General features: G+C 42.5%; 1 protein-coding gene across 1 annotated transcript in view; it reads right to left on the minus strand.

Annotated features, from left to right (window-relative positions):
* TMTC1 (transmembrane O-mannosyltransferase targeting cadherins 1) overlaps window positions 1–24,129 on the minus strand; it is a 245,606-nt gene that overhangs the window by 53,938 nt on the left and 167,539 nt on the right. Inside the window, exons 10-12 of the mRNA XM_081818947.1 lie at window positions 19,600–19,727; window positions 18,089–18,256; window positions 10,529–10,642 (exon numbers count right to left, since the gene is read on the minus strand). Coding sequence (XP_081675073.1) covers window positions 10,529–10,642; window positions 18,089–18,256; window positions 19,600–19,727 — 410 coding nt within the window. The remainder of the gene's footprint in view (window positions 1–10,528; window positions 10,643–18,088; window positions 18,257–19,599; window positions 19,728–24,129) is intronic.

Below are 24,129 nucleotides of genomic sequence, written 5' to 3' on the forward strand. Positions count from 1 at the left end.
GTTAACTATGCTAAGGTCAGATGTTTATTTTCTATTTCCCGTTGAGAAAAAAAAAATCCAAAAGAAAAACATGGCTGGGAAAAAAATGCAACCATAAAACCTGAATTTCACTGGACTAAAAAAAAACACCCAAAGTAAACTTTATTTCAGGAGTCAGCAGCATATTTTCAACCAGATTAGTCTCTGACATTCGGTTTTTCCCTGTTGTAAGATTTGAACCATCGTGTCACTAAAATGTACTGGGTGACACAGATTGGTCTGCTTCTTTACTTGTTTGGAATTGCCATTAACACCCAGCAAATAAGTCTTGCCACTTTCTTTTTGCATTTATACTCCTTTCCACCCATTTCAAAAAGCTTTGGAAAAAACTTCACATGCTGTTTAGGGAAATGGGACAGGCTCTCCAAAGAGGGCCAACTGAATTATCTGACCTCTCACAATGGATGACCTCTCCCCGTGATCCAGAAGGACTCCGCCCAATTGATTTTCCAAGAGAATTGAGAGTAAAATCCTGTTCTGATGCCCTCAGGAAATGAGTCATTTTAAGTGGCTGAATTTTCCTGGTTCCTGACAATTTAAAGGTTGGGAAATGTATTGAATTAAATACTTCTCTGCTCTTTGAAATAGAAAATGGTGAACATAATTTAACCCTTCTCAGAGGCCTGAGGTAACTCTGGTTTTTGTGGCAGATGGTGGGGAATTGCTTTGGAGTCAGAAGCCATGGGTGACTTTTTAGCTACGTGATTTTGAATTTATGTCTGTCCTTTAGCTGCTTTCTCTATAATAATAAGGTCAATAACATATGGACCTTCTGTGTGAACGAATGGGCTTCTGTGTGAATAAATGATGGGTATGTCTATACTCATCATCATACTTGTTCCACCACAAACAGTGTTTTGGGGTGAGTTGAAGGACCTCTGGGTGGTATTTTTTTGGCTCCATCTATAGCCCTAATGAACCCATACCAGGCTGAAGCTGCCAGGTCTCCTTCTCTCATATGGATTTCTCATCCTCCAAAAAAAAATCATTCTCTTCACTGCTGTCAATGGCCTTCGACTTGCTCCCATCAGTCAAAATAACATCCGTTATTTCTTCATCACTAACCCAGGAGCACTCAAGTCATCTTGTATCCATCTGTCTCTCCTCTGCCGTGGGTTCTCAGATGTGAAGGACATGTGACTCTCTCCATTTTAAGAATGTAGGAATGTTCTCTGTGAAACCCTCATTCCAAAGCCTGGCAATCCATCATCTAAAGCAAACGATCCCCACAGGCACCAGAGCAATTTCCTCCAAGCCTTTCTGATATGCTCAACACCAAATGGAATTCCAGACACATGCAATTTTAAAAAAGCTACATCCAAGGCTGTAAGGAGATTCAAAGTCCTGTGTGACAGATCAATGTGCACATGGAATCCTTACTGAAATGACACTTTGTGGCATGAACAGTATTCCGGTTGTTAGATCAACTTAGAAAAGGACAGCAGGGGGAGGGAAAAGTGTGTCCATATTCCTAATCAAGAACTGCCCATGAAGATCATGAAGGATGGGGACAGAAAGGGGCGCATATCCGGACTATCCACCTCAGGAATTGGTGGTCACCACTAGCAGGAAGTAGGGGTGTTTAACATCTTCTGATGCACAGGACAATACTGCATAATGAAGAGTTGTTCCATCTAAATAGTTGACAGCTCTCCCATTTGAGAAACACTGCTTGTTACTACGGAGTTGTCCTCGGACTCTAAGGGGATCTGTGATACTCTGTGCATTGCATTCATTCGGTCTTTCAACAAACATTTTAACATTTATTGAGCACCTACAATGTGCCAGGCCCTCTGCTAAGGGCCCACAGCAATAAAGAAAAAGGAGTCCATGCTCTCAAGGAGGTCCTGTGGCAGAAGAGGGAGAGACAAGGACACCAAATTACTCTAATGCACTGTGATCAGAGCACACATGGCAGAAAGAGACAAAGCAGAAACTGGGTGGGGGGGGTGGAGGGATGGGAGGTGGGTAGTACAAGCAGCAGGAGCCCATGGAAGGAGCCATGGTGCTCACCAAGGTGTTTCCAGGGGAGATGATGCTTTACCAGTGGGGCAGTAATAGTTGAGGGTCAGGGGAAGGAGAGGAGGGGATATAAGCAGGAAGAGGAAGGAAGGTGTTTCCAAGAGAGAAAGCAAAACCCAACAGAACGCAGGAAACATAACTTTTTACTCTGGCTTAAGCACAAACTGGAAAGGGGGCCAATAAAGGTCAAGGAGCTGGTTTTGGAGAGAAGGTGGTAAGGGGAGTTTCAAGTGCAGAGGGAAATCTGTGGAAATGTCCAGGAATCAGGTGGATAGACTGCTTTGATATGGGAAAGTTACATGGTGAAATTACAGCTTTGAGAGTTAATCAGCATACAGATGCTTTCTAAAGCCTTTGGAACTGAAGAAATCCCCTGGGAGGAAGGCAAAGCTTGAGAAGAGAAGGCCTAGCAGAGGAGCCTGAGAACTCCTCCATCAAGGGTTTGGAGGAGAGTCTAGAGAAACAGAAGGCAAACCAAGGCAGCATGGAAGCTGAAAAAGAATTTGCTCTAAGGAGGGATCGTTCAACAAAATTAATGCTGCTGAGAGTCAAGTAATTTAACTCCCAAACAGGGTCCTCCTCTGGAGTTCCCCGCGTGGAGGCAACTGGTGCGCTTGCGAACAGTTCTGGGTGGTAGAGCAGGAACCACCCACGGCTGGTGGGGGGGTAACGAGAGGGAAATAAAGGAGAAGACACTGAGACTGGCAGGAAATTTCAACAGTCGAAAGGTGGGAACAGACAGACTGAATGGCAGGAAGGGGAAAACAGGAGATGCAGAGGCTGGTTTGCATACTTGTTTCAAGATGGCAGAGACTTGAGACTATTTAGAGTATTTCATTTATTTCATTTTCTCTTATTTATTTATTTATTTATTTATTTATTTATTTATTTATTTATTTTAGAGAGAGATAGAGGGGCGCCTGGGTGGCTCAGTCGGTTGAGCGTCCACCTCTTGATTTCAGCTCAGGTCATGATCTTGGGTCATGAGATCAAGCCCCGTGTTGGGCTCTACGCTCAGCAGGGAGTCAGCTTGAAATTCTTTCTCTCTCCCTCTCCCCCTGCTCGTGTGCATACTCTCTGTCTCCCCACCTCTCTCTAAAAAATAAATAAATAAATCTTTAGAGAGAGAGAGAGAGTGTGAGAGTGGGGAGGGGAGGGGCAGAGGAAGAGGGAGAGAGAATCTCAAGCACACTCCCTGCTGAATGCAAAGACCAACACGGGGCTCGATCTCACGACCCGCGATCATGACCTGAGCCAATATCAAGAGGTGGACGCTCAACCAACGGAGCCACCCAGGCGCCCTGAGAATATTTAAGTATGAATGGAAAAGTGCCCAGAGAAGTGGATAAAGTGAAGGCTTTAAAGGAAGGGTTTTAAACAAAATCTCTGAGGAGCTGGGAAACGAAGGACAGGAGAAGGGCAAGATAGGTCTGGGGGCAGTATGTTGGTGGTGACTGCACTCTTAGGTGGGGTGGCCGGGGAAGGCCTTGTTGACAAGATGACCTAGTAGGGAGCCCCGAAGGAAGGGAAGGAGGCAGCTTTTAGAGAGGGAGGGGGTATTCTGGGAAGAGGAAACCACAAATTCAGAGTCCCTGAAGCCCCACGTGGCTGGAGCCGAGCCGGCAAGAAAAGTAGCAGGAGGTGAGGTCTGAGAAAGACGGTGCGGGGCCTGGAGGCAGCTGCAGGGGCTCTGAGAGATAGGAATCTACGTGAGACACACACGGTGGGCGGTGGAGGTGGAGAGAAGTGGTCAGATTTGGGACATGGATAACATTTAACGAGTTTATCACTGCCGGGTATTAGGCACGGCTTTGAACTTTCTATAGGAGTTACCTTGTAATATTCCAACCTCCTATGTTGTCACTTTAACAGAAAATCTAGATGATATTGTTAAAATGCTCATATCTGCTTATGTAAAAAATTATAATTAAGCCGGGGTCGCGGATGCTGTCTCCCACCACCCAGACACCACTCCCATCTGAGGGGCTTGTTTCCCCATCTGCTGACAGCTCACAGCCTGGACTTCTCTGGGCATGGGGCTCAGCCTCACCCAAGGTTCATGAGGGGACGTAAAGGTTCCATCTCCTGCCTCCATTCATGGCCATCCTGAGGCGCCCTCGAAGCTCCAGGGCTTCCTCAGGGGTCAGCCGAGGCCCTGGAACTGCACTGCCTATCATCTCTCCCTCTGCCCATCCTGCTCCCCTGGCTTCCTTCCCTAGCGTTCCAGAGAGCACTTCTCACTGGACTTCCTGCTTGCAGATCCCTGCCTGGGATTCTGTTTCCTGGGGAAGCACGGCGAGTTCTTGAAGTGAAAGAGTGGTGTAAGGCAGGTGGAAAAAACACCAAAAAACCAGACAGCAAAATACGCTTCAATAGAAATGACAGAACCATAAGTATGGTCACGAAATTCTAGTTTTCTAAATGAAATAGTGTTTAACTTCTTGGATTTAATGAATAAAACTGCCAGACTTAATTAACACAAAATAAATAGAGGGAGGTTCTAATTTCATCAACAAAAAAATAAAAATAATTTCAAGTGTCTATCTGTGATACTGGGAAGTGTATTTAGACTTTTATAAATGAAAATACCACACGGACAGAAGAGCCCATCTCCACTTGTTAAATCTGGTTAACAAATGGTCCTAGAATTTTAATTGTTTCCAGAAATACATGGCAGCTGGTATCCAAGGTCACTTTTACTCATAAGAGTTATTTTAAATGTTCACTTAAAATAGGCTGTGTAATGAAGGACTTTTAAAATAACCATTAAATCCTGATTTAAAAAAAAATGTTCAAACTCCAGCCGCTTTACAGACAGCATTTTTCAAAGGAATTGTAATAATTTTATTGATATACTCAGGACATCAGTGAATGGGGGGTTAACACATGGTTAGATTCTTTAGACTCTAATGATACGATGTTTCCTCGATTCTTTTATTACTTCCTTTTTTCCACATAGACTTACCCAGTCTAATGGAATCTCCTTGCAGAGTTCCAGTTATCCACACAGGAGGGAATGCAAAGAATGCTATCTCTGTCAATGGTTACTATTATCATGATGAGTCTCTATTTTATGCATTAAAAAATTCTAATCAGAAAGATTTTAGTTCTATCCTTTCCCACGTGGAAGGCAATTAAATAGAACTAGTAGAGATGTCTTCGGGACAGGAGCATTAAAAGAACATTTCTTCCCCTTTAATTATGCCAATAAAAGAGTCTGGTCAAGGACTTCTACCCTCTTTCTTTCCCTTCAGATTTTCTGTTTAGAACATCAACAACAGATATATTGGGAGTGCGTAAGGCCGCTCTAAGGGTCCCATGGCTGCCCAAGCACATTTGAGTGCCATCGGGGAAGAGTAATGCATCTCCTGCTTGATAGGAGTATGGGAGGATGGAAATCTTAGATGATTTACTGTGTATTTCATGTTGAAACCATATCTGTGAAGAGAAAACAGCAGTCTGGCTGACTGAAGATCACAGCCCTTGTATCAGGACAGAATACTGCACAGGGCTGATATCTAATCACCTGGGATGCATTAGTGAATCTGAGTATGGGGGTGCTTATTATAGTGGGCTGGCAGGAAGAGGGCATCTAAGTGAACAAATGCTCCGTGGAATATGGGATAATTTGCTGCTGACAGTAGGGAGACCTTCCTGACCCACCTGGACAAAATGAACTCTATTCATTCCCAGGTGCAGGGCTCTTGATGGCCAGTCCATTTTAACCAACCAGTAACCGAGTCATGCAGGGGTTTTAAATATAAGATGAGAAACAATTTCCATGACTCTATCACCTATAGTGAAATCTCTTTTAAAACAGTCTCTTCACTATGTCGTCAGATTTCTAGATGTTCTCTATTCTCTGCAAAACATATTGGTGGATACCCACAACTTAATAAACTTTCTCTATAAGCATGGGCCTTTTTGATTCTGTGAGTTGAGTTGTATGACTAAAAGACAGTTGTGTTTGTTAACAAATTTATGGCAGTTGTAGTTTTTATTGCAATTGTACCATGTAAAGAAATATCTTGCAAACTGATATAGATGTGAAAAAGAGAGTTGTATTTCTATGAAAACTATGTAAATACTCTAGAAATACTCAAAAAAGGGAATTTGCTCAAGAAATTGCTGTTGATTAGATGTAGAGTATCTGTAAAAAAACTATAGGAGAAAAATCTCACAGTCATTACATTTTTATTCCACTTTAAAGTATGAAAACCTGGGGCGCCTGGGTGGCTCAGTTGGTTAAGCGACTGCCTTCGGCTCAGGTCATGATCCTGGAGTCCCGGGATCGAGTCCCGCATTGGGCTCCCTGCTCGGCAGGGAGTCTGCTTCTCCCTCTGACCCTCCTCCCTCTCATGCTCTCTGTCTCTCATTCTCTCTCTCTCAAATAAAAAAAAATAAAAATAAAAAAAAAGTATGAAAACCTGATCATCAGAGAAAGGACTTATGTGTGTGATTTTTGCAGATTATAATCATTAGACTCTTAACCCAAAGGAAAAAGCTTGGTTTGACATTTGAAGATTGGTGAATGGATGTACATGGGAAATTTTAGGGTACAATAAAATCATTCAAGAGTGTGTATAATTTATTTTATGATTCTCCCCTTTTAACTGATGTTTTAAGCTGATCAACAAACCTCTGGCCAAGTACACATTTAGTATCTGCTGCACGTTATCCAGGATGGGCCACAATCTCTCTCTTTGGGCTTACTGGACAAATTATTTCATGGGTTATTTTGTGCAGGAAGAGCTGAGATACTGGGTGGTCCCTGGAATTTCTACTCCACTCACATGAGATGGAATGGTAGAAACTTTTCCAGGTTTTTGTTTTGTTTTGTTTTTGTTTTAAGATTTTATTTATTTGAGAGAGAGAGAGAAACAGCATGAGAGGGGAGAGGGTCAGAGGGAGAAGCAGGCTCCCCGCTGAGCTGAGAGCCCAACGTGGGACTTGATCCCAGGACTCCAGGATCATGACCTGAGCCGAAGGCAGTCGCTTAACCAACTGAGCCACCCAGGCGCCCCACTTTTCCAGGTTTTAAACAATGACCAGAAAGCTTTGGAGGCATATGGCAGATCTACCAGTGGTGTTCTGATTCTGAACCAAATAGAATCCCAAACTTTATACAACCTGGAACAGGTATAAACATCACAGCTGCCCCTCCCAGCAAGGCAAAGGTAACACTTGTGTTCATTAAGGATTTAAGAGTTCTGCCATTTTCCTTTGCTGATTTGGGTCTTAATCTGAACCTGAAACTTCAGCTGCAGCATTTTCCAAGGGAGATTTCCCTTGCACTGCAGAAATAGAATAAATGAGGTACACTGAAAGGGAGGAGAAGTTAGTATACTTCCATCTTGTTTAAAAAATAAAATAAATAAAATAAGGTTGCGGCGCCTGGGTGGCTCAGTCGGTTATGCGGCCGGCTCTTGATTTCGGCTCAGATCGTGATCTCAGGGTTCTGGGATTAAGCCCTGCATTGGGCTCCCTGCTTGGCAGGGAGTCTTCTCCAACATTTTTTCTCTCCCTCTGACTCTGCTCCTCCCACCCCCAGAAATAAATAAATAAATCTTTAAAAAAACAAAGAAGGTTTAAAAGAAGCAGAATATTCATGTCATATATAATTACCAATTTAATGTAGCATTATTTCTAGAATTGTAAGGCAGCCAAAATGATATTGGTATAGATAAAAACCCTAATGACTAATTTCATCATTGCCTTTGGGATCTACACAGTCATTACGATAGAAATGGATAATTGTGGGGACTGATTTCAGATAATAGCACTGCTAGCCCTGCATTTCCCTAATCATTCTTTCTTGCTGTGTGCAAATATGGAAAATATCAAATATACTGAAGTTGAAATAGAGATAAGGTAGTTGGGAGAGGGGAGAATTCCTGTCTCAGCAACTTCAGCAAAGAAAAAGCAGTATCAAAATTAGGGCAATCTAGGATGCCTGGGTGGCTCAGTCGGTTTAGCATCCGACTCTTGATTTCAGCTCAGGTCATGATCTCAGGGTCATGAGTTTGAGCCCCATGTTGGGCTCCACACTGAGCATGGAATCTGATTGAGATTCTCTCTCTCTCTGCCCCTCCCCCTCTGCCCCTTGTGTGCATGCTCTCTCTCCAAAAAAACTAAATTAAATTAAATTTAAAAAATAAGGGCCATCTTCCAGTCACCTAGGATGAATAATCATCAAAATGATGAATAGTCCTGGTATTTTCCTTTTCTCTCTAACACAAGGAGTGACAATTTAAATTAAAAAGCAAAACAAAACACCCATTGAAAATTCACCACAGAGGTATCCACACAGAAATGATGCTACTTAAATCAGAAGTATTTTGAGCCTGGTCTGAGAGGATGAAATATTTCACTAATTACTATGCAGTGTATTTATAGTTTTAATTGTTTTTTCCCCACTTCTTAATGCTTTCTTCCAGAAGCACAGTTGCTGAAGCAAACATTTATTTTTATTGTTTCATGGGAACAAAGCGGTAGTACCCAACCAGCTACTATAATTCTGTAAAATCGGCTACTGGAGAATTTTATATAATTTGTATCTTCGCCCCAAGGTGTGCCTTAGGGTCTGCCTTATTTTTTCTGTTTGAACTTGACAGAAAACAGTCTGTTAGAATGCAATAAATTTTAAAGGATACTGATAATACTTTCTTTCAACCACTATTTTTCAGGCAAATTTACTGCTCTCTTCTCTTCAAGAATGCCATCTAAAACCCTGAAACATTAATTAATCATTACACCAAAACATACTTTATTTGTACCCTTGAAGGAATATATGCCTCTTTAAAAATGACATCTCCTCATTGCAAAAATAATACATGTTCACTGTAGAACATCTGGAACACAAAATAAAGTACAGAGAAAAGAATTAAACCATAATCTCACCAACTAGAGATAAGTACTGTAAACATTTGGGTAAATTGGCTTCCAGGGAAAGAATATAATTCTTTATTAAATCTTAAAAATGATCTTCTATTCCTTAATAAAACTTATTTTCCTCAATAAAAAGTTTTGTTACAATTTTCCTCTGGGATTTGCATTTCTTATATCTTTGGAAAAGTATCTGACAGTGAACTTGATGTGCACAGCTTAAAATTTTGGCCGTATTGAATATTACCTAAGAGAGCCTAAAGTCTAAAAGAATTTGATTTATGAACAATATACTTATGTAAGATCATTGTTCAAAAGGATAATTTTAAAAATCAGGTCAGTTACTTTAAGAATGATGATTTCAAACTAAGCTTTGAGATAATCCTCGTATGTGCTTGAGGGAAATGTAGATGTGTTCAGTATATATACTTTATTTTTTTCTAGGTCAAATTTCTCATTTTTTAAAAAAGATTTTATTTTATTTATTTGACAGAGAGAGAGAATGCAGGGGGAGTGGGAGAGGGAGAAGCAGGCTTCCGGCCAGCAGGGAGCCCGATGCAGGGCTCGATCCCAGGACTCTGGGAGCATGACCTGAGCTGAAGGCAGATGCTTAATGACTGAGCCACCCAGGCACCCCAGTATACATACTTTAATGTGTCCCAAAGCAGAACAGTATCAGAAAATTCAGCCAAATGTGGGCCAATCTCTAGGGGCATGGAAACCTCTTTAAAAAGCTTCTGTGAGCCCCATAGTACAATAAAAGAGAAGACTCATGTTTCTTTGTTTTGCCCACGTTTGGAGACTCTGAGGAGTCTCTGAGGAGAACTATACATCTGACTTGATGTATAGTTCTCGTGCCCACATGTTGCAGGTTAAAGACATTCATCATGTGGAATCTTTTAGATAAGACCATCTTGAAAGTAAGAGTTGCAATTTTGAATACTCAAGAGCAGTCTGCCGCTGGTAACGCAGGCTTGATTTTGTGGTTTCTCTTAAAGTGACAACTTAAAGCTATATTTTGTACAGTCTCTTCCAAATGAATACAAGGAGAGGAGTACAAGGAGAGTGCCAGGGCTGTTCATATATATACGCACATACACATATATATTTGCACACACACACACACACACACACAGAGGCATGCGCACCCCTTATTAACATATTCCCAATATGGTAATCAAGTGTCTTCTAGTTTTCCGTCTATTTAATACAACTATCAGGGTATTTCATTTCTATACTCAGATGTCTTCATATAAATCCTTTCTGACGATGGGAAGCCTAAAGTGGGAAGAATTCATTGGAATACCCAACTCTTCTTTGCCTGCATGTGTGTATTCGACCAAGCATCACTTCACTGAGTAGTGGGTAGCAATGGAAACTTTTGCAGGAAAACACCAAGAATTAGAAGCAAGGCAGAATTAGCACATTCACAACAGACTTGAACACGGAGCCGAAAGATGGAGAGTCCAGGATCCTTACACCTCCAAGGAGATGTCCACTGTCCCCCCAGCGCACACTGGGAGGGCGAGTGAATGAACAAGAGCCTGAGAAGCACAGCGGCGGTCAATTGTGTGCTGCTTACCTGAGGGCCGTTCTGTAGTGGTAGATCGCTTCCCGGGTCCGACCCTGGTCCTTCAGGAAATTGGCATAGTTGTAGTGAACCTTGGCATTGTGGGGCAGGGTTTGAACTCCAGACCTACAATTAATACATTTAAAGAAAAGAAAAAAGAGCAACAAAGAACTGTATTTAGGAGCATCATTGGTTTCTTTCATATTTTACTCAAGTTTCATGAACCTGCATTCGGAACGTCCGTTATATCCATCTAAGTCAGGTTTTTCAGAATTTATGAATTATGTGACTTACTAAACATGCTTCTGTGGAAAACAATGAAGGCAGTGGGTGGTGTGCACAACTAAACAAACATGCTAACTTGATAGGAAGCAGAGGTGGCGGCACAGGGTGATAGATTATTCTCTGCAGAACAAACCTGCATGCTCAGGTTCATTCAGTTTTTTTTCCTTCCTTGCTTCTTTTGTGCACTTATAACCTTCCTTAAAAAAAAAAAAGTTGAGAGTGTCTACAAAAATAAATCATGACAAGAGGGATGACTGTAGACTGGCCTCCCTATTAAGTTTTATTGGAAATTAACATTTCCCATGTACCCAAGCCTGGGCTAATTAAAAATAAATAAATAAATAAATGCAAGTATAATTATTTTACAAGTTGCAGATAAGGAAGTGAGGTTTTGCTCAAAAAGGTAAAAACCCTGCTTCCATGGCCACTGTGTTAGTCGGCTTGGGCTGCCATAAGCAAATGCCTAGGGAATCCCTACAGGATAGCAGTGAAGCTTTGAAGATGATTCCAGGGGCAGGCAGGGCAGGAGAGGATCCGTTTCTTGTTTGTAACTAGCCCACATGTTTAACCTGCACAAGATTATACAGCTGGTCCAGTGGAAGAGGTGGGATTCTAGAGGATTCTAGCTTGGGTTCTAGAGTCCCTCGTTCCCTCAACGTGCAGGCAGGTGGTGGCAGGGGAATGATGGAAGATGGGCTGGAGGGCCACTTGGAAAGAAAACTCCCAGACCGTGCATGGATGAAATGTGGGAGGCGGACAGCTGATGAGAGAGAGCAAGGAGAAAAGCAGGACAACCTAGCTTCGGGGCAACTCTAAAGCACTACTACCTCCCCCACGTAACATACTTTCATTTAGTTTTGAAAGGTAAGATCAACAGAAGGGTTTCATACAAAGTGTTAAAGATCTCTTGGGGAAATATGTAAGGGCTTTGTGATCTTTGTTGAACCTTCCCTAAAATAACCAGTTCCTTAGGACCAGCAAAGACAGTCCCAACTTAAAACCCACTGGCTGGCCACCCCAGGAACTCTCCAGAGGACAGAACTTACAGGGAGTGCAAGAGCCTAGAGACTGACCCGAGGGCAACATCATCTGAAGGCAGCAGACTCCAAACTTAGGCAGGCTGCTTCGGTGCCCGCAAATGTAGGGCAGGTGGCTAGGATTTTGTGGTGGCTGGGGCATGGCTGATCACAGACTAAATCTGTCTCAGGAGCAGTTAAAGCCCAGATCGCCATCCTGACCCTGAACACCCAAGTGACTTTTTTCATTATTCCTTCCCCATTCCAGCAAAAGACAGGAGTTTTACTCTCTGGAAAAGCTGAGCTAGAGAGATCCTGTACTCGGGAATGACAGGTACCACCGAGGGAAGGGAGAAGGGTGGTACCTCAAAGGTAGCTTAGGTGAAGATTTGCATTCTGAACACTGGGATCTCAGTTTCCCCTCTTATAAAGCTCTCTGAATATTGGCGGCCGGGATTGGACCCCCAGGGAGGAGACAGGAGAAATTGTCTCAGTAGAAACGGACGCACCCAAGACAAAAGATTGACAAAGGCCGACGTTTGGGTGCTCCCGTGAAACCCTCGGTATCCTTCAGTCACTCTATGGTGAGACCCTACAGCTGCCACAGAAAGCCAGGATTTTAATGGAATATTTAAAATGGACAGTACGCAAAGTGAATTGAGTCACCGGGGAAGAGTCTGGGTCAGAGTGCTAGTAACGGCTTAAAAAACATTCCAATGTCTACCCAGGAAAATTTCTGATTTTTCTATCCAGAAATAAGTAGTGCATGGTACAAGGCAGATTTTAAAGGTAACTTTGATGTCAGCATGGATGTAACTGGCATATTGGAATTGATCCCTCCCTCTGTGTGATTAACATGGTGACTCTAATTTATGTATCACCCAAGGAACAGACAATTAGGCCTGTGGAAACATGGTCCTTGCGAAGATCGGGGCATTGTTCAGTGATGGCCAGAGGAAGTAATGATATTCGTAACAGGCAAGCAGATGTGGGGTGGGGTCACTGGAATCCGAAGAACACACTGCTTTTTCCATTGTTGTTTTTGACCTTTATGTTCTCTCTGTGGTATTTTTCTGCTATGTTTTTCCAGTCTCTCATTTTACAATGAGTCGTTTGTGGAAAAGGGGAAATAAGCAACTGGCCAAAGGCAAAAGTTTCCACGTAGCTGTAACTGGCCAGGCGGCTTCTGCTTCCAGAGCCAGTCCCCTCCTTTTGCTCTACAGATGCTACTGTTTCATAGCACAGTCGTTTTGGTGGAAACAGCAGCTTACATATATTTACTCTACAAAGACCTGTAGTATTCATTAAGTATGCAGTTGGAGCTCCATCCCCGTTCATAATCCCAATGCTGATTACAAAGAAAAATCTCCTTTCAGCTCAGGATCTTCATTCATGTACCTCACATTTCTCCCTCACACCTCTCATTGGTACAACACTTGAAAAATAACAAACATGACTCAAAAGCCTCTTCTCTCAGATATATCTCCAAGTTTATAGAACATCAATTTGTTTTGTTGGCATTGCTGGACAAAAGGTCACGAGAACCATTCCTGAATTCCTGATGAGAAAACAAACATTAAAACAAATAATAATAATGAGCGGTGTTCAGCCAGAGGTTAACAGGAAAGGAAAGTAAGAAGGATTTGTGATTCTCTTCAACGTTGACCCTGCTATGACCTGAGGGTGCACAATGCCACATCCAGAATGCCTAGTACTCACGGGACAGAATGCTCAGTCTGAACCAAGTTCCAGGCTAAGCACTCATTTCCCTGGATCGTCTCCTTTTATCCCTTCAATAACCTACTGGATGGGTAGAATTATGGTACCTCCCACACCACAGATAAGAACACTAAAGTTCAGAGAGATGAAGACCTTTCTCTAAAGTTTACAGACCGAGAAAAGTAGTGGAGCAGGTATTTCAACCAAGGCCAATATATGGTCAGAACCATTCCTGAAGCTGATCAACATGTGACGCTAAACCAGAAAGGTACCACAGGACATAGTAACATTATAATTTCACTATCACAATGTTTATCTCATTGCTAAGCAAACTATGGCCTTGTGGGTCGCAGGCGCGCCAATGTGTTTACCTATTATCTTTGGCATCGTTCCCGAGACAACAGCAGGGTTGAGTCGTTGCAAAAAGACACTATATGGCCCACAAAGACTAAAATATTTACCATCCATTCCTTTACAAAAGAATCTGCCAAACCTCAGTACATATTCTTGGCCCTGGGACGTTGGCTGATCTCTCTGGCTTACCAATTCAGAAAGGAAGAAACAGAAATGTGTTCCCTACAGAGATGGAGAATAATCTAGGCCAGAAATTCTTAATTGATGGTCTGTGGATCACTTAAATAGTTCATGAATGGGATTCAGAGAGACACTTAACTAGATGCCAATAAAAGAAAAATGTGCTCTCTGCCTTTTCAGGTATTTCGAAGATTTGGGGCATAGAGGGGATTTTACCAAAATGTGTTATTACAGTATTACTTATTCCAAACAAATGCAAAATTCGGGGCTGTTACCAGGCCCAGCTGGAGCTGTGCAGTGACCCTCTTCCCAGGTTAGGCTACCAGAACAGTTCCTTGTTATAAAGAATTAAAGAAAATATAGCTTGCAGCTATGATTAGGAACCAACCCCTCCCTCTCGCTCTCTCCCCCTCTCTTTTTTTTTAAATACTGGGCTTAGTTTTAGTTAGAAAACATAAAGTAAAAAATCAGCGTAGCAAGGCTTATGTATTCTTTTATATCAAATCCGGGTTCAAAGCCTGGCTTCTCCTCTTCACAGCTAGTTCAGCTTGGACCAATTACTCTCTCCAGGCCTCTGATAAGACACAAGTGCAGCTTCTTAGGCTGTGTGCAAGCTTCTTGCCTGTGGCACTACAAAGCTGTGAGGGGGGCCTTGCATCTGTACCTCCTAAAAATACATCACACGGTGGGATCTTTTTTGTAAGAGGACGCCTTGGCTGGAAAGGCTGGGCCTTGACGGAAATTTGGATTTTCTCCAACAAAAAGGTCTGTCCTAAGATACTCTGTAAGACTGTTCATAGTACTGCCAAGCAAAACCACTCCGTGTAATAAGAGAGGCCTTAATGAGACCCTATGTCCAAGGAACGGTCAATGAGTTCATTGTTTAGAACAGAGGAGAAGCCAGATGGGCTTCTGACAGGGGCATCACCTTATCTAGAATTATAACAAATTTTTCTTACTCAAATCAGCCAGTTCTTGGTTTTGATCACTGTGGCTAATTTAGGTTGTTTTCATCTTTCTGTACGCAGCTCAGGTCTATAAGGGAACAGTTCTTGAAGGCCTGGGTTGTTCTTAGCAGCCTGCTTGTACTTACACAGTGTCCTGCTGCCTCTGTCTACCACCTGCTATGTTATGTTAAAATGTGTTTATGTGTCTGACCCCCATGCAGACTTTCAGCTCATCTACAGATAATCTCTCTCTCCCCCTTCCGACCTCCCACCACCTCTCTCTCATACCCTAGAACACAGTGCACAGCAATAATTTGAAAACCTTACATAGTGTTTGTTGTACTGCCTTATGCATCTTTCACATACTCATTTATTCTTACACTACACCCCAAATAGAACATTATTATTATTCTTTTAAGTTTCAAAATAAAGAAACTAAGGCATGGAGTGGTTAGGTACCTTGCCCAAGGTCACACAGCTATGAAATGGTGGTACTTGGAGAGGAGCCAGAAAGTCTAACTCCAGTCCCCATACTCAATCCAGTAACTCTATCTTCCTTCAAAGATTCTTGGTAAATGTTCGTTTCAACTGATTCGAGCATGACTCAGCACTGATGAATACATGCAAACATCTGGTTTTAGAGAATAAAGAATATTCTTAAAGTCTCAGATGCTTAAAACTTTTCTTGGGACATACATAAATTGTAATAGGCAAAGTTTTCTAAAAACTATCAAAAGCTTTGATTTGCACGTTATAAAAAATTCCATTTGATCACCAAAGGCCTCCTGGGGCACAAAACCTCTTCAAGCACATATGTAGAATGGCTGTGTTTTAGTAATCAGTTGTCACTACATACTTTCATCTAAAAAAACCCAGAAGCCTCTGGATGCAAGGTCAATGAGCTTTTTGTTTATCTGTTTTTAAACTGGCATCAGCCTTAGAGGATTTGAACATGAACTTGTTATCCTTGAAATAAACTGCTGCCTGCCAAAATCCACCCCCAAAGTTGCTCTGATAAAGCAGTAAACATCATCAGAAGACCCAACCTCTGTTAGTACCTTGATTCAAGCAAAGGGCTTAATACAGGGTGGAACAATTTTAAGGTCTCTCATAAAAGCATTGACTGCTGAAAGCAAAAGAAAAAAAAATTCAAGCCAACAGAGACTAAGGGGAAGTTGTATTGCTGAACTTCCATGCCCCTGTGTTTACAGAATGACCTCAGCATGGTTAGCAAGAGGGAACAAGTCCACTGTGGTCTGGGAGAACTGCCAGGTAAAGGGATGTGACAGAGAATGAATAGAATCTGGGATCTTAAGGTGAAAAAATATCATAAAAAAATCACCAGGTCTCTACAGTACCCACTGTGGTAATGATGATGACCATGACGATATAGTAATAATAAATAAGCTAATAAGACATGCGTGCCAGGGGTGCCTGGGTGGCTCAGTCGGTTAAGCATCTGCCTTCAGCTCAGGTCATGATCCCGGGGTCCTGGGATCGAGCCCTGCATCAGGCTCCCTGCTCAGCGGGGAGTCTGCTTCTCCCTCTCCCCCTGCTCGTGGGTACGGGCGTTCTCTCTCTCTCAAGTAAATAAATAAAATAATTGGGGGAAAAAAAAGACGTGCATACCAAACTAATTTTTTTCTATTAAGAAAAAAGTTAAATTGCCAAGTAGCAAAATCAAATATGTTGTTTTAAGATAGTAGAAGAGTGCAGTGAACATTTGTCTTATTTGTTCATTTGCTCATTCATTCATTCATCTGTTTGTTCGTTCTTGGCAGCTATAGTCTGTGCCCCTCCTCCAGTACTTGGATTTCCTGTGGGGAATTCACTCTTGCCTCACTCTGTGAAGTCTCAGTGGAACCCCAAGGTGCTTGGCCTAACTCCCTGGAAGTCAGAGGGGCTTCTTTGGCCAATCACTCATTCTAGTGCCCTGGTGGAGACAAAGGGCAGGCATGTGACATACAGCTCAAGCTCAGCCAGAGGACTTAATTTTTCCAAGGCTTTGATGTGAAGATAAAAAATACCTGGTGTAAGTTTACTTATTTGTTCCTGGGTGGGCGCTCGAGTGCTCTCAAGACAGATTATCCCGAAGCCTGTTTCCTGTCTGCTCTGTGCCAACTTCTATAGTGGCCCTTCAATTCTGTGCACCTTCCTCTACTCTTCCAATATTTTCCTTTTTCCCAAGCGATCCCAACTCTGTTTCCGTTGTTTGCTCCCAGAGTATAAGTGTTGGGTATCAGCTGAGCAGAGAACCAAGTAAAAACCACACTGACTGAATTGTGTAACTGGGTCTTAAGTGAGGACAGAAGCTGGAAGAGGGCACAGACTGGGAATCCCTGGAAACCTGGAAAAATCCTGTTGGGATCCTGGTGGGGCAGTGCCAGGGAGCCCAGGTGAAGGTCATTATGCATTAGTGAGGCGCCCTAAGGTCCAGAAAACACAGCACGACGAGCAACAGTCCCGAAGAATGTTTATACTTTACGACAAGTTTAGGGCTTTCAGGTGACGTTGTTACATTCAGAAACAGCTTCTATACCACACAGAAACCTACCAGGAGATGAGAAAAGTCTTCCATTTCTTTGTTCACAATTAATGTTCAGAATAAAGCAACTAGATCACAGATCACAACTTAATGTCCTGGAAGAGTCTAAAGAAAATGTCCTGCGTTCCTCTTCCTTCCTGCTGGGTGCTCACCTTTCTCATTGACTTGTCTGCATAATGAAGTTAGGCTTATCATTTCATTTTGTTTATAGCTGATTTTAGAGCCCAGCTCATCATTACGATGGTTCCACAGACCCAGAAACCTTCCCATGAACCTTATTTTCATAAATTCACTTAGAATGAGCTCACATTAAACTTTATTGAATACCATTTAAAAAACTAAAGCTAAAACCTCAAATAAAATTACATCTTCCACTTAAAACTTTACTTAAAAAAAAACAAAACAAAACCAAAAACCCGTGGGTTAATGATTATTGCCAGACCCATGTTATCTCTTTTGTTTGGAAACAAATATGTAAGCAAAGAAATGCATGGGAAGAGCTTTGCTTTTCTCCATCTAATCGTACCTGAACAGGGACTCTCTTGACAGCCAAATTTCATTCTGCTTCACAGTTTTCCAGGAGAAAAGCAATAATAGCAGCACAGTGCACACGGTCAGCGTGGTGGCCCCGCATCGATTCAGCCAAGTGCAGAGCTTCCTCAATCCGTGCACAAAAAGGATGCAGTAGCCCATGCTGGGAAACAGAGGGAGAGAGGCAGGATTACTTCGGGGGTGCAGTGGAGTCCCCCTGAGTATTCGATCCCATATAACTAACTTTCAAATAAAACTTGCCCCGTGACAGAGAAGCAAATATAAACCCCCCCATCTTACACAGTATTTACATGTTGGTTCTCTGAGGCGCTATTCCAGCACATTGCTAGCCCTCTGGCATTAGTGTGGAGAGTAACAGGTTTATCGTTTAGGCTCAAACTGCCCTGGATTTCAGCAGCATCAGCAGACGTCCCTTTTGTGTGTTCTTGGGTCGTGAACAGACCCTCTGACTCTCGCTGTCTTTTGTCACTGACATTGTATAACCATATTGGCACCACGAGTCTAAATCTAGACTGTGTCACAGCGGGTGACGTCGTGGCTTTGTGAGAGCCAGTCCCCCCAAGAGCTCCCTATCAGCACCTGGGAGGAATGCTGGTCACCAAGGAGCACTGGCAGTCTGTCTCTAGGGATGTGCCGCCTGGCATGTTCCCACTCTGGTCAAAGTCCTTATGTGGAAGGAAAATCATCTATCCACAGGCCAGCTCCTGAGCACTGCGGCTTGGAGCCCATCACAGACAAACCGTTTTGATAGGATTTTCTTGCTGACTCTGGCTCAGCTTTCTAAATAGACATGAAGAATCTCTCATGTTATCTGAGTGGCGTGTCGATAGCACAGCTCTAAAAACCTTTGGCTGGAATGTGGTCCCTCACATCATCTATGCAGTCGACTGGCCTCAGAAATCACAAACATTTAATTTGTATCCATCAGCCATGAGCATTTCAGTTAAGACCCACTTCTTTCCCTGGATAATAGACTACAAATTATTACGGAATATTTTAAGAATGAAGCCAGCTTGTGTAAAGAAATCCTACATCAGTTAGACATTAGTGCCATAAGAAGCCCAAAATTAATATAGCCCATTTACTTGTTCAATTATTTATTCATTCTCTCTCTATATGTGACTGGCAATATAGTGGGCATTAAGAATCCAATTATGAATAAGCCACAGGTCCTGCCCTCAAAGAACTCCGGTCTACTGGGGCAGATTGGTTTTGTAAAGGAAAACACTTAAATAGTCTCATTTCTAAACATATCTCCTTTAAAAAAAAAATCTCTCCACTTCTGTTCCCTTTTCTAAATGTCTATGGTACCAAGGGTAGAAAAACAAGAGAAGCATTTGAGGTTTCTGACATGGAGATGCTGGGAATCAGTTCACGTTCGAGCTGCAATTCCATACTTCAAATCCCCTAAGTCGGTTGGTCCAGCTCCTTAAACTTTGAGGGTTCACTGTTAGGCCAAACAAAGGGAGTCACCACCCCACTTACTAGATTTGAGCTAAGGAGGCTGGATTTGATTGCCATAAGCACTGTGCAGAAACCTTGAACATGCTAGAACATAGAGTCACTAACACAAAAATAATAAAACCCCAAAGGGCTCCTGGGTGGCTCAGATGGTTAAGCGTCTGCCTTCGGCTCAGGTCATGATCCCAGGGTCCTGGGATCGAGTCCCACATCGGGCTCCCGGCTCAGCGGGGAGCCTGCTTCTCCCTCTGACCCTCTCCCCTCTCATGCTGTTTCTCTCTCGCTCGCTCTCTAAAAAATAAATAAAATCTTAAAAAAAAAAAAATAATAATAAAACAACCCCAAAACCTCTTCCCACTTCCACAAGTCATGTTGGGCCTTAAAGGTTTCAAGATTTTCCAAACGTCTCTCAGTCTCTACAACCGGCCATGCCGATGCATTATAGGTCACCATGGCTGCTCGAGTTCATGAGGATGCTTGCCATTTGCTTCTCCAGCCTCATCCAAATCCCAGCTCTAATGGAGCAGGGTGCATCTCTGGCCACACAAAAGCCTTCTGGGCTCTGTTCTTCTGTTCAACAGATATTTAATAAACCCCCAACTGTGTCCTGCCACGAGATCATATCAGTGGACAAAACAGACAATAATTCCTGTCCTCGTGGAACCCACGTGGGTGGGGACAATAAGCAAATAAAACAGAGTGTGCCCCACAGCAGGATATGTTACGTGGGTAACAATCTATCAAGCAAAGAGGAAGAGGAAGTCCGGGGTGGGGAGGAAGTTGAGATTTTAATATGGTCTGGAATGGCGCCACGGGAGCAAAGTCCTGAAATGCATGTACCCCGTGCAGGCACCCACAGCTCTCGCTGTCTTCTTGCTCCTGCTTTCATAAGGCAGCGCCATGGAGAACTAATGTTTGCTGAGCATATCTCACGGGCCAAGCACGTTCCGTGTAGGAGTCCAGCCCATCCTCGCGTCCCTGTGGGTCACTCGCTGTGAGCGGTGTTTAACCATAAGGATGCTGACAAGGAGAAAGGTGAACTGATTTCCTGAATTCGGTCACACAGCCTGGATAGGAGGGCGAAGATACAAACCCACGCATTTCAGATTCCAAATTCACGCTCCATGTGCTCTCCTGCTTGTCTGGCTTTTGACTTGATCCTTGCATTCCTCATACCTTACCACACAGCTTCACCTACTTCCCTCCTAACCACGCCATTCACAAAATTTTAGTACTAGTTTTCTGTCTCCTTGTAGGAAACAGCTGCCCTGCGGCAGAGCAGTGGAAGAAGAGAACACTGGGATCTCCACACAGGGTCTCTGAGCTATGGCCACAAAATGGCAGAAGACAAGAATAACGAAGATAACAACGACAGAAGTAATGAGCTATTTTACACATCCGTATGTTTATACTGGGTCCTTCCTATTGGCCAGGCACCACACTCAGAGCGTTGCATAGGCCTGTCCACAATATTGGTAGGGCCGAGGATAAGGACGGTACTGGCTTTAAATATATTATCTGATTTAAATATATAATCCTTGGTATCTTCGACTTCTTAATTGAGGAAATTAAAGCTTATAGGAGTCAAATAACTTGTCTGCAGCACCCACAGCTAGTAACAGAGAACACCCATGACTCTAACACGATGCTGATCTCCAGAAGTTGGCAAATGTTTTCTGGAAGGGGCCAGAGAGTAAATATTTCAGGACTTTCAGGCTTTTCTGTCCTGCCCACTCTATCTTTGGAGCAGGAAAGCAGTCATCGACACCATGTAAATGAATGGGCATGGCTGTGTTCCAATAAAATGTATTTATAAAACAGGCAGTGGGCCAGCCTCCCCTCGGGAGCCACAGTGTGTTGACCCCTGCTATAACCGAAGGAGGAGTGACCCCTGCTATAACCAAAGAAGGAGAAGGCCATTCCTTTCCACTCAGCACAGGCATCAGTATCAAGTAACGTGATCATTTTTTTTGGAAAGTCCTTGTATTGACATATGGTTTAAGGAAATAGTAAGCCATATAAAATCATCTCTACTTAGGCTTGCAAATTTCTTAGAGAGTATCACATTCTTACAAATGTGAACACAATATCACAAAGATTAAGATGCTTCTCTATTATGACATTTCATCCTTCAACATCTGCTTTAATACATTGATCTCAGCGGCAGGGGGGAGAACTGCTCTCTCCAATTCTCGGGGCGGGGCAAGCCCTCATTTTGAAAGTAGAAAATCAAGCAAATGAGAAGCTACATGCCTTTCTGGCCTCCAAGGAGATGAAACCAGACTGCAGGTTGCTTTGGTGAATCTGGTTAAGAAAATCTGGGCTCTGATCAGAGACCTCTACACAGAGCATAAAGGAGTCAGTTCTGCAAACCACTGACAGTGGACAAAACCAGAACCTGAAGAACCAAACTCTGGTTACTGATTGGTTTGGCTCAGCACTGAGACGCATTTTCAAAGCAGCTTGAGAAGCACCACGGCTTCTGGGACTGGAGTCATTATTTGATCTCTCACTCACAGGCTGAAGGTATCCCCATTTTAGTGCACGGAATAACTAGAGACTAGGCCATCTCTCCCCTGATATTTTTATGATGCTCATCCAAAGGGAATTGAAGAGGAAATGCAGGTCAACAATGTTTGTCCTTCCATATTAGAATGAAAAATATTTAAACCTGTTATTTGAAAACTGTGTGAGAAGTTAATCATTGTGTAAATAGTACAAATGTACTTTCACGAACCTTCCCCAGAAGCTCTTAAGTGATAAAAGAACAACACTTCTCCTTCCTATTTACATCAACCTGAAAAGGGGACAATTTTCTATCTCTGGGCCAAGCATGTTATGATGTTTACTATGGCTTCACTTTTTGTTTAATTACATGAAGCAAAGAGAATCTTTTCGCTATTAAATACAAGTGAAATTCTACCTTTTAACTTAAACTCAAACAACCCACTGAAAAGATCTACAAATAACATTAGTGATACAAGACAGACACAATCTCACGATTTTATTACTTAAAAAAAAAAAAATCCCAACTTTAGATAGCTGAAATGAAACATGGCCCTACTTAGCTTCACTCTGGTCTGGTGAATCCCCACCTGGCAAATTATGACAGTAACATCTGATTCTGGTCTCATGGATGGTTAAACAATAAAGCCCCGGAATGTGGAGCCCAGAACAGGTGTTTGATGCTGCAGCCTAGATGCAGCAGGGGACCAATGGCGAGGCCTCAGATCAGATTTAACCTGGAAGCTGCCAGCTTCTGCTGAGCCAAGACTCCCACCTTGTTCTTTTTTTTTTAATCTCACATATTTGATGGGCGGGAAAATTTTTCAGAAGGTTGAATGTATTTGGATGTGACTTTATTCATATTCCAAGAAAATGACTCCAAAAGCATTTCTTGTACATTTCTCTCTTGTGCGGCTCCTCATCCTCGGCGCTGCGTTCCCGTGGTAGAGAGGAAGAGCTTCTTTCTATCACTTCTCCACGAAATAGATTTCTTCCGTTCTTTCCTCAGCATATCTATGAACAGCTGGGATAATAATGTCATTGCTTTCACCTTCTGAGAACCGGATTCTCCTCTACGTCTTTGAAGATGAGATGCTTCCTCTCAACCTTGCAGTTCATCTACTAGCTCCGAATTTATGAGACCTCTCGGGGTAAATAAGGCAGAGCTCTGGAGTCTGCATTTCAGTTCTGACACTGCCTGTTGTTTGATCTTCAATTATTTAAAATCTCGAGTTATTAATCTTCTTATTTGTAAAAGGAAATAATTTTACACTCGTGCTCGATAGACAACCATAAATGATAACATTAATATTATGTTATAATAATAATATTATTATTAGGGAATTATTTTCTGCTGCATAGAGTAGGAGACAGGATATGTGTACAGGCTGCATATATCAAAACAGATGTCTGTCTCTACCAGGCTCCTGTAAATGCAGTAACTTCCTGAGGCCCCTAAAACACTATGAGCCACAGTGGAACAAAAGTGGCCTCGTGCAAATTTTAAGCTTGGGAGTTCACAGTGAGGAAAAGGAATTTGGGAACTGGGTCAAAGGAGCTAGGTTCTTTCCTGACACTTGGGAGTTCCGTTGGCCACAGGAGATTCGCTCCATCTCATGAAGCCTTAGTTGTTTATTTTACAAGAGTTTAAGATTGCCTGCTTAGGTAGCTGAAAATATAGCTACTTTAAAGGGCTGTTTGTGGAGTAAATGAAATAATGTATGTGGACACAGTCTGTGAACTGAATACAAGGTATCCGTGTTTTCAAGTGAAGTGTTTATGTGTTCATGTGTGTTTAGTATGCCATATTCTATGACATCAATAAAATGTACGGTGTATATCATTAAAATATGTGATTAGATCTGTAAATACACCTCAAGAAATCCAGTTTATTAAAGTCCAGATTGACCCAAACTATGTAATTTATGGGACAATGTAAGTCTTTCACAAAAGCATTCACAGAAACTCCCTTAAAACTAAAAACTTCCTTGTACAATATTGTTCACTTCAGAAAGGTCTGAGTCACACATCACTTTTATAGAACAATCT

The sequence above is a fragment of the Leptonychotes weddellii genome, chromosome 5 (assembly GCF_054177405.1).
Source record: "Leptonychotes weddellii isolate Sample4059 chromosome 5, ASM5417740v2, whole genome shotgun sequence".
Lineage (NCBI taxonomy): Eukaryota > Metazoa > Chordata > Mammalia > Carnivora > Phocidae > Leptonychotes > Leptonychotes weddellii.